The sequence below is a fragment of the Cyrtonyx montezumae genome, unplaced genomic scaffold (assembly GCF_038088225.1).
Source record: "Cyrtonyx montezumae isolate F1298 unplaced genomic scaffold, pur_monq_1.0 scaffold_8, whole genome shotgun sequence".
NCBI classification, from domain to species: Eukaryota; Metazoa; Chordata; class Aves; order Galliformes; family Odontophoridae; genus Cyrtonyx; species Cyrtonyx montezumae.
Window position 1 is genome coordinate 16,429,502 of NW_027072089.1, and position 15,638 is coordinate 16,445,139.

At 44.9% G+C, this 15,638-nt stretch overlaps 2 protein-coding genes across 3 annotated transcripts in view; both read left to right on the forward strand.

The window, feature by feature from the left end:
- The window catches only part of EIF3E (eukaryotic translation initiation factor 3 subunit E), a 152,293-nt gene that overhangs the window by 35,012 nt on the left and 101,643 nt on the right, over positions 1-15,638 (forward strand). The window lies entirely within an intron of this gene.
- The window catches only part of RSPO2 (R-spondin 2), a 99,066-nt gene continuing 94,831 nt past the window's right edge, over positions 11,404-15,638 (forward strand). Inside the window, exon 1 of one of the 2 annotated variants that reach the window (XM_065752971.1) lies at positions 11,404-11,784. In XM_065752971.1, the coding sequence (XP_065609043.1) occupies positions 11,691-11,784 (94 nt within the window). In that variant the 5' untranslated portion in view covers positions 11,404-11,690. The remainder of the gene's footprint in view (positions 11,785-15,638) is intronic. The other variant, XM_065752969.1, reaches the window with a different exon arrangement.

Below are 15,638 nucleotides of genomic sequence, written 5' to 3' on the forward strand. Positions count from 1 at the left end.
AGAAGTCATGAAAAAAGTAAAATTTTATCTAGTGGCTGACGATGGACATATTTTGGGGCATAGAACCTGAAAGCCCAAGCATGCCTCTTTTAGATGCTATAGGTTTGTTTTTCTTGTGTCCCTCTAATTTAATAAATCTTGGTTTATTGCTACTCAGGGCCCAACTGCAAGAGGGCAGAAATGGATTGCATCCACCTATTATTCGGAGACATTCAGAAATGGAGATTTGGGCATCATGAGGCAAATGAGGGAAAATAGTTATATAGTTAGATATTGATGTGTCTTTAAGCAAAAAATGTTGCAAGTGGACCATTCCAAGAGATTTTCTCAGAATACATCTGATGGAACACTCTAACAGGACAAGAGTGATAGACTGAAAATAATAATACACATTTTTAGCTTGTTCTGCATTTGGGATATGATAACGATGCTGTCAGAGAAAAACTGCCTTTCACATTTGCTAGTTTGAGGTAGAAACAAAACTCTGTTCCTAAAGGATATTTGAAATCAAATTCGAGTTGCTACTGAGGTAGCAGCCTGCAGGATGAGGAGCAAGCTGAGAGTGGTTTTAGTTTTATCATTATTTCAGTTTTGGATTTAGGTGCAATAATTCAGGTGAAATTTAGCTGCAGATACTCATATACTTGATCTATCCTTAAAGCTCTTCAGGGATTCAGCCTTCAGTTTCTATTCCACATGTATGTATAGCTTTAGATATATGGTCTCTTTACCAAGTACTTAAAAAATATCTTAACATTTCTTATCTTCAGAAGAACAGTGTCACTGCAAAAGGGACAGCAATAGCACAAGATGAATTCACTTTCAAAATCGGTTGCTTGAAGCTTTCCCAGCCACATCCCACGACAGGCAGATAAAATGTGGATTTTGATACTGCAACAACTGCTTACTGTGCGAGATGCTGTTCCACAGCAGAACTAAGCAGCAGGGGGTGGGCTGGGGCCCAGTGTTATTACTGGTTGTGTTCACCAAGCCAGCTATCAGACTGAAAATGTTCAGCCTCCAGTGGTGGGCCAAACCAGGGCCGGGGTGAAGGAAGGTTTGAGAGTTTCATGAGGGCACTGCAGCTGATCAATAGATGTTTTTAGACTGAACCATGTGCTTTGTTATATTCCCTTTGTTAATTGTCATGCTGTCTGAAAACCCAAACTTGTGCTCTACCCAGGGAGATAAGCTGATATTAAGCAACAAAATCATCACCAAGTTCCATCTCCAGACTCAAAACATCCACTTAGATGGTAATAAAAACTTCAGTGTTGATTTCAGGGAAAGCAAAGCAAAATATCTCTGCTTGGCATGGCCTCACTAATTCTGATTAAAAGGGCTCTGTGAAGAAAAAAGAAAAAGAACAGTCCAAAAGGAAGTAGTAATTAAAGGTGGATATCATTTAGTCAATTACTGTTTGTATTATTCTGCCAGCACAGGACTGAGTCCCTTAATACTTATTTAAAACTTACAGTCCCTAAAGGGTGAAATTTATGGGCTCTCTGCTGATCAGAAGATAGAAGCATAGAATCACAGAGTCACTAATGTTGGAAAGACCAATAAGGTCATCCTGTGCAACAATTAGCCCAAGTCTGTGACTGCTCTAGACCATGTCACTCAACTAAAGGCATGGTTAAAGCCTAATGTCTCTTACATGTTTGTTCCAGAAGCTTTGTGATTCATCTTTCCAAAATGTAATGGAGGAAAATGCCATTTGAGGCTGCACCTTGAGTACTGTGTTCAGTTTTGGGCCCATCACTACAAGAATGACATTGCAGCCCTGGAGCATAATCAGAGAAGGCTGTGAAGGGTTTGGAGCACAGGTCTAATGGGGAATGGCTGAGGGTACTGGGATTGTTCAGTCTGGAGAAGAGCAAGCTCACGGGAGACCTTATTGCTCTCTACAGCTACCTGAAAGGAGGCTATGGAGAGTTGGAGGTTGGCCTCTTCTCCCAGGGAGCTTCAGGTTGTGTATTTGGTAAAAAATCTTCCCCAGAAGAGTGGTTATGCATTGGCACAGGCTGCCCAGGGAGGAGTCACCATCCCTGGAGGTGTTCAAGAAATAAGATGTGGCGCTGAATGACATGGGTTAATGAGCATGGTGGTGATGGGTTGATGATCGGAATAGATGACCTTAGTGGTCTTTTCCAACTCTTATGATTCTATGAAAAAACTGGCATTCAGCTCCCACCGTTATTAGCAGAGTACAGAGCCAAAACAAAACAGGATTCTTCTGTGGTTTTTGCAGTTTTTAAATGAAAAACTGTTGTGACTCTCAAGTCATAAAAATACTTCCTCAGGGACATCGGTGGAATTCCTCTGGCAAAACTGAATGTAACTCCTTTTCTTGCTCTTTCATGGACAACCTTTTCTGTACGTAGATATTTGTCCCAACACCATACCAAGGGCTGGTATCCGGAGCAAAGTGATATCACACATCTGTTTCCTATTAGTGTCACCATTGGTGTGACACTGGCTCCTCTTCTTTAGGGTTATCTGCCAATCCCGGCGATTTTCTCGGATGGGCTAAAGAAGGTAACAGTGTTTCAGAGAGGATGATAATGAGTTCTCTTTTAATTTGTTTTTCTCAGCTTTGTTTGCCAGATAAATAAGACATAGGGTAATCAACGAGGTGACAGGGGAGAAGTGTAATATTCTACAGATTATGCAACTATCTTGGACATATGTTTTTATATTAATGGAGGCAGTTTTACTTCTTAAACTCGTTGCAGATTATCCACACAATTTGTTAGGATTTTATCTAGGGATTCTTAACTGCCCAAAATTCTTTAACTCCTTTCTTTACTATCATTTGGCAGAAATGCTTCTTGTATATTCCAACAAATATTGTAATCATGTTATTGCTAAATATATATGCTGGAGAAATCATGTGGTTAACATCACAACATTTAGAACTTTATCAACAGCTAATACTAAAGATCTCTAAGTTGTACTGGAACACACCTCCAAAATCAGTTACAAAATTATTCAGATAAGCTGCTTTATATAAAATCTATCTATGCTCTATATATAGATATATATAATATCTATACAGTGCCTCTGTTACAAGAAAATAATCTACAAACTTTGATGTTTTCATAGCCACTTTTGATTGCCAGTGCTTATCCTTGCAACAACTCTCATTTCATAGGTATTCAATCATCTTTGCTCCTTTTTTCTTCTGTAAGCAAGAGAAACAGAAAACATGAGGTAGGTGACGTTGTCGAGTCTTGAAGATGACATGCACCATCCCTAGCGCTGTTCAAGAAGCATTTAGATGAGGTGCTAAGGGATTTGGTTTAGTAGTTGGGTAGGGATAGTGATAGGAGGATGGTTGGACTAGATGATCTTGTAGGTCCTTTCCAACCTTATGAACCTATGAACCTATGAACAAAATAACTTCAATATATTCTCTCTGTGATATATAGGTAGCAAAGAAATTGAGGAAGTTGAAAGCAGAAGTAAATGGAAAATATTTAAAACAGTATAAACCAGCGATATACAAATATTGATACATAAATATATAGACAAATACATACATATACAGATTTACAGATAAAGGTGAATTAAAAGAAGATGGGGTGTACTGGGAAAGGCCAAAGGATAATAATGTTCACAATTTGCACAAAATACACAGCAGTAATTTATGAGAGTATGCACTAATTTTTTAGTCATTTTCTGATGCATATGCTGGCAAACTGGACTGGTCATTCTCCTAGAGAATAGGATTGTCTGCAGCTGCCAAGCTTGCATTTTAGCTCTCACCTTAAAAACGTGATATCCAAACATGAACAAACTGTATTATGCACTCTCCAAGAGAAACATGGTGTCCAAAGCTGGCAGATAGGAACTGATTGTCTTGTGCCAGTCCAAATTGGAAGAGAATTACACACTAGAGCATATTTTTCTCATTACTGTTCATGCACTTTTTTTTTTTTAACTGAAAGAACTGGAAATTAAACTCAAGAGAGCTACTAATGCTATTTTAGAGTTGTTAGCCCTTCTTTCCATTTACTTTGCTGAACCCTTAATGAAGACATTTATTTTTAATGAATTTGTTCTCATTCGGGGAACATCCTCATGGATGTTCTTGGAAGTTTTTCATGAGGAAAGCCTGCATAATTGGGTCAGAAACTGTGAAGTTTGATTGCTTCAGAGAAGTCAGAGTGAAAATGGTGACAATCTTTGATCCCTTACTCAACTTGTAAGAGAATTTAGTTTGATTGCTTCTAATCTCACTCTCTTAATATCTACAGTCTTCTGTGTGTCATTGGATATCTTTTCTGAGACTACACATTTATTGTTTTTAATGAAAACAGCTTTTCACAGAGATTATTAACATTAATAGACTGACAGAAGAGAATGAGATAGTTTTGTTTCACTGGTTTTAAAGATCATCGTAGCTTAAAACTAAAAAAGAGGATGATTGGAATTCTACCTCTTGCTTCAAATCAAGAGAAGGTTTGTTTCTTTGTGTACTGTGGATATTCCAGGTGTGGCCAGTTAGAGCTTGAAGTGAACCTATGCCAGTGTCAGAAGGGTGCATGGGACAGAATTCTCACCCTATTTCGGGAATTCACGGATATTGGGAGGTCCCTAGTGTAACTTCCTGCTAAAAGTTGAATCACCAGAGTTGAGGTTGCTTAAGGCCTTGTCCAAGGACGGTGAGTCCATAGCTTCTCTGGACAAACCTTCTCCAGAGCTTATTCATCCTCACAGGGAAATTTCTACGTTCCCAGTGCAAAACTCCTCCTATTTCAGTGCATGTTCACTGTCTGACATTCTTTTGCCTGTCACTTCCATAAGCAGCCTGGCTTTACCTGCTCAGTAACTTCTTCGTGGGTTGAGTTCCCCAAACCTGTCTCTTCTCCACACTGAATGTGCTTAGCTCCCTCAGTCTCTCCTCACAGGGCCATGCTCCAGCCCCAGACTTGTTGGTGGTCCTCCCATGGGCTTGCTCTAGTTTAAGAAGGCTTAGAACTGGGCAGAATGTTCTTGTATTACTAATTTAGAACATAGCTTGAAGAACTCATGAATTAAGTATATTTTAAGAATTTAAAGGAGGTAAAGATTGACTCAGAAATACAGTTTTGAAAGCAAGGTTTTATATGACTATTTCTTTTTGAAGTTCAGATGTAAAGCTTATCAAGATCACTCATTTCTTTCTTTGAAAATAAGATACATGGTCTCCACTGCCGTATAAAACTACATAGACTTCCATACTCCTACTGATACTCTGGTCTTGAGAAAGACTGAAGTGTGGAGGAGTTGAATCTCCCAGGAATATCAATTTGGAGGGATGCAGCAATTTCTTTTAAAATTAACTTTGGTATTCTTTATTTTAGATCTCTCTCTGCTACATGATGAAGTTAGGATGGTTGCAGATCACATCCTATGGAGACCAATAAAGAATAGAAAGATTAAATTACTTCATATTGGAAAAGCAGCAGCATTTTGGCTTTAATATAGCCAAAACGTAGGAGGTAAAATCTTTTACAGACAGTGAAACCTCTGTGCAGCACCACACATAAAAAATGAATTTTCAGTGAACAGAGTTCTAATTCTATAAAATAATATGATTTCAGGACAGTCTGTAATGAATCATCTCAGCACTATTCTATTCAGCAGTATTAATCTGGCTGCTGGGACTTCTGAATAAACTATCTAAAATACACCCCTTCCTAGCTATCCATACAGCTGAAGCTGCTGCCCAGACTCATCTGGTATTTCCGTTATTGCCACATTGTCTTCTTGGGCCTTGAGTAATATAGGCTTCCTGTGAGCACGTCCATCAAACGAGGCTGTTCAGACCATTTTCCCAGTTTCTCATTTTGACAAAGCACCTCTAGAAGGTGTGAAGTGTTGATTAATGGCCTAATGCCACACGAGGGCACACACATAGTTCAATGCCTACAGTGAGTTCTTCTTCGTTGATTTCAGTGAGACTCCAGACAGACATAAAGGTTTACCATATCAAACAGAATCCATCCCACTACCTTTCCTTCCTCTGCTCATTAACCTCACAAATCACCTGACTCTTCTCCTTCTCCCTGTAAACATGCTGTAGGCTCTGCAGTCTCTAATTAAGCTTCTGAACCACTGACATCATTCTTTCAAAATCTTTAATGCTTTTTTCTTAATCAAACTGCAAAGTTACCTCCACTCTTCTCAGTTTGTCAGCAATCATGGACAGCTGGCTATGTTTGCTCTCCGTTAGCTCTGTGGCTCCTCTTGTTCTTTTCAGCCTTTCTTTTCAGTTACCATTCCTTCAGAAACTCACTCAGAGATGACCCTCATCCACCTTCCAGATGCCCAACAGGTGTTGACTACTCTCTTCAAGATATTTCTATTCCCTTCTTCTACCTTCTATCTCTGGATAGTCTTCTCTTAATAACACAAATCCAGGTATCACTCCCATAATGCTGTTTAACAGAGCTGCCACTTTTTCTCTCTTGTTGAAGCCAAAACCTGGGCCTTTCTCAAACTCTTGTGCAGACAAAAAATCAAGCTTTAAGAGACTTCTCTGGTGCTTTAAACACATTTATTGTGAACAACACTGTCACATTTGATTGTTGTGAAGTATTGTGGTCATTGTCTTTGACCTACCTTTTGGTTTGTCAACCAAGCTATACCAAGAAATATTATTTCTATGTAGTTGCTTTTTAAGCAAGAATTTTCCATCCATCATCGTGTCGCAATTATCATTCAGATACTTATGGCCAAATATCATGCTTTCTGCAACACTGTATTCTGTGAATGTAAATCTAATTGTAGTCTGATGTCTGTCTAGAACTCTGTTTTTAGATGTTAGCTTTGATTATAACGCTCTTTTTCTTGCAAATTTCTACAGATCCTTCTTCATGATAGGAAGCATAATGTGGATGACTTTCCTTTGAAAGTACTTCATGCCTACTATATCTCATGTAATATTTAGAGTTTATTTCCCATACCCATTTGATGCAGAACACAGGTCTCTGTCACCCACATTCTGAATCTTTCTGACAAGTACTTTCATACTGCCCCTTCAATAGCTCATCAAGCATAGAAAGAATTCTTCAAAAATATTAAAAAGTAAAATAAAATAAAAATAATATTTATTTAAAGTTGTCATAACTGTGATTCAGAAGTGTACGTTTGCAGCCTGGAAGGCCAACTATATGCTGGGCTGCAATAAAAAAGGGTTGGCGAGCAGGGAAAAGGAGGGGACTCTCCCTCTCTACTCAGCTCTCATGAGGCCCCATCTGGAGTACTGCATCCAGGCCTGGGGCGCCCAGCACAAGAAAGAAGCAGAGCTCCAGAGGAGGACGACTAAAATGATCAGAGGGCTGGAGCATCTCTCCTATGAAGATAGGTTGAGGGAGCTGGACTTGTTTAGCTTGGAGAAGAGAAAGCTCTGGGGAGACCTCATTGTGGCCTTCCAGTACTTGAAGGGAGAGTATAAACAGGAGGGGAAATGGCTGTTTACATGGTTTGATAGTGATAGGACAAGGGGGAATAGTTTTAAACTAGGACAGGGGAGATTTAGGTTATGTGTTTGGAGGAAGTTTTTCACTCCGAGGGTGGTGACATACTGTAATAGGTTGCATTCAAGGTAAGGCTGGACGTGGCTCTGGGCAGCCTGGTCTAGTGGTTGGCGACCCTGCCAACATGGATGTTGAAACTAGATGAACTTTGAGGTCCTTTTCAACCCAGGCCATTCTATGATTCTATAATTCCTACTAGAGTCTTGAAAATGCCACTTGTGCTGATCTGCTGTTACAGACAGGTGGTCTGCAGGTGTTCCTCAACATCTGTCTTGACAGAAGCCATGTCCTCCGTTTACAAGGTGCAATAGGATGCTAGCCCATGCTGCCAGTGTATGAGGGCTGTGTGCAGATGCTGCAGCCTGCTTGGCTCACAGTGTGGATTCTGAGAACTCCACCAGCTGCTGAACCACTGCAGGCTGAGCTGCCTCTCACCTGAGCTAATGTCTCTCCCATTGCAAGGTGGAAAAATGAAGTGGTGGGGCACTCCTAGTCTCAAGGTAAGGTGCTTCACCTGGAGATACTTCCCATAGGTATTTATTTTTCAGATCTGGGAGACCTTTAAAGGAACCCAGACTAGAGAAGAGTGACAGGCTGTTCTGCCTAAAGAGCTGGAGAGATGTCTGAGTCCTGCATCCCCTGGAAGCCTGTGCTACTCTTGGAGAGACCTCAGTCACCCTCAGTGCCAGCAGGCCTCCTGTCTGAAAGCCCCATTATACTTTTACGTATTTCTGACACATGCATGTATGGAACTAGCTGGAAAGTGCTGTTAAACAAAAGACTCCCAGGCTCAACTCCAGGTGAGATTTATACTCAAAGCCCTGAGAATACATGTCCGTATGTCTGAAAATAGGAATGAATGGTTCCTGGAGCTGTCTTGAAGGTATAGTTAACACCTATGTTTTATTTCCCCTTCTTCTGCATCAAAAGATAGTAAAGGTGTACCCTGAAGATGATGCTACCGTAAAAAAAGTCTTTGTTTTAGCTGTCTGTGGCATAGCCAGACTGTGTATACAGACAGCTCATCCTGAAGAACTGTTTGCCAGTAAATATTCTCCACTAAGGCAAATAATGACCTCTGTGCAATAAGCTTTATCTATCTATTTATCTATCTGCCTATCCATATCTCCTTTGGAAAGTTTCAATGTATAAGTGTGGAATCATAGAATGACTTGGGTTGGAAGGGACCTTAAACTCCCTGCTGCGGACCGGTTGCCACGCACTGGATCAGGCTGCCTAGGGCCCTGTCTAGCATGGCCATGAATGCCTTCAGGGATGGGGCATCCACAACTTCTCTGGACAGCCTTTGCCAGTGCTTCACCACTCTCTGAGTAAAAAAGTAAAAAGGTTGAGTAAAAAGTAGACTGAAGAAAACCATAAGCCACAAACCACATATACATAAGGTTTATTTTTTGCACTTTTCCTTAGCATCCACTTTGAATCCACTCAGACAGCTCTGACATTGAGCTAGAAGGACCTTGGCTGACCTGATTCTAAAGTCTGGATGAGTTAGCTGAAGGCTCTGCAGTTCTTAGCAGATAACAACACTGACAGGCACAAGATGCTCTGAGTAGCAGAGTGGGACCTCATACACTGAAATCTCCAATAACAGTTATGGTAAATAAAGATTTGTCATCTGAAGTTATTATACTATACTGTGGTTGTAGAATCAGTAAGGTTGGATAAAACCACTAAAATCGTCTTGTCCAACCATTAACCCATCACTATCATGCTCGCTAATCCATGTCACTGTGTCATATCCTTGTTTCTTGAACATCTCCAAGGACAGTGACTCCACCACCTCCCTGGGCAGCCTGTTCCAATGTGTCACCATTCTGAGAAGAAATTTTTATTCATATCCAACCTGAGCCTCCCCTGGTGCAACTTGAAGCCATTCCCTCTCGTCCTGTCACTGTTACCTGGGAGGTCGACCCCCAGCTCACTGCAACCTCCCTTCAGGTAGTTATAGAGAACTATGAGGTCTCCCCTCAGTCTCCTCTTCTCCAGACTGAACAATCCCAGCTCCTTCAGTGGGCCTCATAAGATTTGTGCTCCAGACCCCTCACCAGGATCATTGCCCTTCTCTGGACACACTCCAGGGCTTCAATGTCGTTCTCACAGTGAGGGGCCCAAAACTGAACACAGCACTCAAGGTGCAGCCTCACCAGAGCTGAGTGCAGAGGGACAATTACTTCCCTGTTCCTGCTGGCAACACTATTTCTGATACAAGCCAGGATGCTATTGGCCTTTTTGGCCACCTGGGCACACTGCTGGCTCATGCTCAGCCGAGCACTGACCAACACCCCCAGGTCTGTTTTCTCTACACAGTCTTCCAGACTCTCTGCCCCAAGCCTGTAATGCTGCCTGGGGTTGCTGTAGGACCTGGCACTTGGTCTTGTTGAACCTCACCCCATTGGCTTCAGCCCAGCGATCCAGCCTGTCCAGATCCCTCTGTAGGGCCTTTCTACCCCCAGGCAGACTGACACCTCCCACCAAGTTGGTGTCAACTACAAACTTACTGAGGGAGCACTCAGTACCCTCATCCAGGTCATCAATAAAGATGTAGAACAGGACAGACCTCAGTGCCAACCCCTAGGGAACACTTGTGACCAGTCACCAGCTGGATTTATCTCCATTCACCACCACTCTCTAGGCCTGGCCACCAGCCAGTTTCTTACCTAGCAAAGAGTGAAGCTGTGCAAGCCAGGGGCTAAACATATAGTTTGTAAAGAACTTCATCGTTCATCCTCACGGTTACACAAGAGCAGCACTGCTGCTGTGCCACTGGTGAGTGCAAAGGTGGGCAGCCCAGGGGTTACGGCACTGTCTGGGAACTTGGGAAACTCAGGACTGAGTTTTGACTGTGTCCTATCCTTGCCTTCTGGATCCAGTCAAGTGGCTCACATTCCTTGTAACTCACTCTGCTGCCCAAAGGTACTGACGCTTCTCTGCTTTGGGATATCGTTATACTGAGAAATACGGTCAGAAGCTCTGAGGTCTGAGGGCAGTGTGGTAAAAAGCATACAGCCAGACTTCACCTCTCTGTGGTCAGACAGATCAGCCAAGCTGTGGAGGAGAAGCCTGCCCGGGTCCAGCGGCTGTCAGTGCAGCGGATGCCGCGAGAACGTTACAAACCCTCCTGGTCAGAGCTAAATGTGCCTGAGAGCTCTGGGTGCTCCCGCGTTCCATCCTCTCTTGGCAGCGCTGCTCAGTTCCATCTTCAACAGGGAAGCAGCGCTCTGCAGTACCTTCGCCAAGTGGAGATGTGGCGAGGAAAAGTGCACGTATAGCCGAGGACTTCAAGAACGGTCTTCCCAGAACAACGCGAGCGGCTCTTCAAGGGAAAGAGCCTTGGCCGAGCTGAGCCCCGGGGGTCGCGGGGCGGGCGGCGCTTAGGGCCCGGGCGGGCGGAGGCGGGGGCGCGGCGCCGGGCGGCGCTAGGGCGGGCGGCGGCGGCATGGCCGGGAGCGCGGCGCGGCTCCATCCCGCGGCCCCGGGGGGGCGGCCCCCGCCGAGCGGCCGCGGGCGGAGCGGGCGGCGCGGCGTGCCGCAGGGCGGAGAAGGAGGACCGGGGGGGGTGGGGAACGCGGACGTCGCCCGCATGCGGCCGGGAGCCCCCCAACTCGGGCCGGGCGCGGGGGACAGCCCCGCGGAGCCGAGTGGCTCTGCGGCCCCGCCGACGGGGCGGGCTGGCTGCGGGGCTGCGCCGAGGAAGGTAGGGGAGGCGGCTCCGGCCCCGCCGTGCCGCGACCTGAGCGCGTGTGGGCGGGGTGCGCCCCTGCGCCGGGATAAATAGCGGCTGGCGAAGCTGACAGCCCGGCCCGGGGCGCGCGGGGCCGGCGGCTGCGCTCGGGAGTTAGGGTCGGGGAAAAAGTTGGTGCTCCCGGCGTAAGCCCCGCTCCCTCTCTCCCGCCCGTAGCCGGGGCCGAGCTTTTTGTTTCTTTTCTTCGTTTTGATTTTTTTTTTCCCGACGAGAGCCCGAGCCGCGCTTTCCCCCGCTCCCTCCGCGCAGCGCAGGGGCGATGCTGGAAGGCGCCGCGAGTTCACAGCGCGCGTTCGGGGCAGCGGGAGGCGCGTGAGCTCCTGCAGCGGCCGCTGTGCCCCCTCCGCCCGCCCCGCGCGCCGCCGCCGGAGGAGGCTGCCCGCCCGCCCCAGCGGCCCAGGATGCGGTTTCGCCTCTTCTCCTTTGCCTTGATCGTCCTGAACTGTATGGATTACGGCCACTGCCAAGCCAGCCGCTGGAGACGCGGCAAGAGAGGTGAGTGAGGAGGAGCCGCCGTGCCCGCCCCCTGCCCGAGGCAGGTGAGCCGACCCAGGGCCGGCGGCTCCGACGGGCTCCGCTGAGCGCGAGCACCGCGCCGCGCCCGGGGTACCGATCCCGGCTGCGCCTCGCGGGGAGCGGGGTCGTGGGGCGCGCGCTTCGGGCTGAGCGCTGCGGCCGCTCTCTGTTCTCCTCCGGACGCGGGTGCGGGCCCGGCACCGTGGTTTGTGCCTCGGGCCGTGGTTTGTGGAGGTTTCGCTTTGCTGAACGCTGAAGTTGCGCTCGGAACGCGCGGAGCCCTTTTGAGAATCGTGGCGAAGCGGCGCGTTGGGGTCGGGGCTGTTTTGCCGAGATGCTGCTGCGGGGATTGTGGAGTTGGGAGCGGAGCGGTGTGCCAGTACAGCACCCGTGTGGCCGCAGCGGTTACTGCAGCTCTCCCCAGCTGTCAGCCGCCTGCGGGGAGCTTCCTTCTTTCGTTCTTTCTTTTTCTTTTTCGTTTCGTCTTTATTTTCTGTAGGACGAATCGCCTTCAGCACAAAACGTTTCTATTCTCCACGTATTCTCAGTCACGTTGCCGTTCGTTTCCCCGTCCTGTTCGCAGCCGTTCCCCTCATTTCCGAAGCTAACGGGAAAAATCAGGTGCCTCCACCACTAAGACATTGGGATTTCAGGACAAATTGCACTGACGGGCTACTTGAATGGGGAGGGCAAACATCTACAACGTGAAGCTGGCATAAATAGCAGTAACACTTGCAGAAGGAAAAGAGCTCATGCTTCCCCGCAACCTCAGAGTAGGCACAAATATAACTGCAGCAATTTAGTTTTGATGGTTCTTCAACAGATGGTTTCCAGAATTTTGCTTTAGTGTGTGGCCAAAACGATAGCAGTCCTTTAAAGTGACCAGCCTATCTGCGCTAACAAAGGGGATACTGTGTCTTTAATTAAATGTGGAACTACTTAGAGTGCTGAGGAGACAGCGGAGGGTGATAGCGGTATTTCTGCTTTACAACAGAGCTTAAGGGCTGCATTGTGGGAGCTCGAAATGAATAGGCGTGGAGCTCGAGTTGTGTGAATTGTCCTCTGACCAAAACCTAAGCTGGTTTTAATTGATCTCGTGTTCGACGATTGATCTCAGAGCGATTGTTGTGCGTGTTGAACAATTGGCTTTTCCAAGGAGATTGATTTAAATTAGTTTTTAGTTTAGTTATTGGATAAATAAGGTCGGTATTGACAGTTGACTTACTAGTGCTGTTTTGTGCCATCACCTAAGGGTTCTGTTTTGTGCTTCGAAGAATGCAGTCTTTTCCAGTTAATAAGGCTGAAGTAAGCACAGCCAGTTTTGAGTACTGAAAGCAAAAATCTAAGAATGCATTCAATACTATAATAGACATTTGCCATGACACATGCAGTCTGAAGTAATGCTTTCGTACAGGACTCAAAATTCCAATAATTTCACAATTTTTCCATATCCCATCTGCAAATAATCAGGCATTCACTGTGGGGTACTGGCAGTTAGCATTTCTTTGGCATTCTGTTTTGTCTGTTACATGATCTCAGATGCTCCATAATATCATTTTCTTAATGAAATGAAATTTTTGGCATCGATTCAGTCTCCTGTGTGGTAGAAATCAATTGCATTCAGTCTGGAATCAGGGCAAAAATCATGTGTAGCTGACTTCTTTTTCTCTTCTGAAAAGCAGCTGAATTGTGTATGGCGAATGTTATATATATATATATATATATATGCCTGCATATTTGTGTGCGTGTTTGTAACTAATGTGGGGTACTTTAGTAAACAAGAGTTTAGTAAATTTGGGTGCATGTTTCCACACTCCTGTATTCCCCTTCTTCTTTCAACTCTTTATCATACCAAGAAATCATGCAGTGCTGCAGTAGAAGTGGAATGAAATAATGATGCTTAGAATGTGGCTGTTTTCTGGCATTGATTTTTGCTCTCTTAACTTTTAAAGCAGGGGCATTTGCTTTCCTTTATATGTATCACAGTCAACAGATGCTTTGAGTGCCACTACTGCTCTTAGTTACTCTGGCAGCTCATTGGAATTCTGCTCTGCCCGGTTCATGCAGGCCAGTGGCCTTACTTCTCTGGAAACACTCTAGCACCTTCTCCCCTTGGAAGTCATGAGACTAAGAAGGTAAATGTGATGATCTACCTTCCTTACAGAGTCTGTTCTAAAACATATTGAAGGCTTATGTGGCTTAAAGGTTAGTAGCCCAACCTCATAGCTAGCTGATTTAATATCAAAACACTTTCTTTCCCTTCCTTGTTTGGTTGCATAACTTGATTTTTCACTTCTTTTGAATGCCTACAACTTGTTCATCTCAGTCTCTGGACTTCTTTCTCAATATTGGTCAGCATAAGATGAGTGAGTCCATGTCTTACGACTTCACTGAACATGGTGTTCTGTGCGAGAAACCAATCATTTTTTCCTTATCTTTGAGAAGTGAGGAGAACAACTTTCCTGAACTTCCAATCTAAATGGTAGTAAGTAGAAATGAGGCTGTTAGCCTTGCTTACCAGGAGGGGTGATGGTATTCTCAAAAGCACTGATGTGAGGATTTTGGTTTCACTGGGAGCAACCACAGAAAATTTGCTGAAGTCAATGTGATAGCAATGTCTGCATGGATGGGGAAACTTCCCTGTAGTAAGGGAGACTATGTGGAGTTGATGGGACCGCTGCTGGAATGGAACATATTCCCTTGAAGACACTGAGGTGCTGGAGCAGGTTCAAAGAAGGGCAACAAGGCTTGTGGAGGGCTTGGAGAATATACCCTATGAGGAGAGACTGAAGGAACTGGGGCTGCTTAGTCTGGGGAAACAGGCTGAGGGGAGACATTATTGCTCTCTTTCAGTATCTGAAAGGTGCTTACAGCGAGAGAGGGGTTGGTCTCTTCTCTCTGGTGACAGGATGGGGGGAAATGGCCTTAAGTTGTGCTGGGTAGTTTTAGGTTGGATATCCGGAAACACTTCTTTGCAGAAAGGCTTGTTAAGCACTGGAACAGGCTCCCCAGGGAAGTGGTTGAGTTGCCATCCATGAATGTGTTTAAAAAAACATTTGAATGTGGTGTTCAGGGACATGATTTAGCAGAGGGTTGTTAGAGTTAGGGTGGTATGGTTAGGTCATGGTTGGGCTTTATGATCTTTGAGGTCTTTTCCAGCCTGTGTGATTCTGTGAAGGAACTAGAATTTACCTACATTCCAGAACTACCATACGTGCTCATATGCTAGATGTTCTCATTCTGTATTGGATAAAGGCTGTGTCACTGGGAGTGCATGAGTGGTGAGCAACAGCTGATAGTGAAATATCTGCAGGTAGAAGAAATAGGAGGAGGGCCTGGGAATGGAAAATTTCCTGTGTCTAAGTGGCTTAGTAGAGCTCTGCATGGGGTGTTTAAAGGAGTATATGCATATATGGATATGGAGGAACATAGTCACTGAAATCTGATTAAATGTATCACCTTATGCAAGATGGGTATTTTGATCACAGATTGGTTATTAATTCGTTATATGGATTTACAACTAGAGGAAAACTTACCTAGATATAGATGTTTGAGATTTAGCTTTAATTATGCAATTACCTGAGAATGGGATAATACTGAAGCCTTTCTCATTTGTACGTGTGGCCAGGCTATAGGAAAGATTAAGGACTCATTTATTAGGGAAAAGGAATTAGGGAAAAATGCCTTGATTAAGGCATATACCACATCTGCTTTCAAGAATTGTCCCAACTCTGAAGAGCAGTATACTGCCTTGAACAGCAGCAGTTGTACAAACAGAGCAAGGATCACCTTTGGATTGTCCATCCATATTCGGGCTTTTTGTCTGTTCTTAC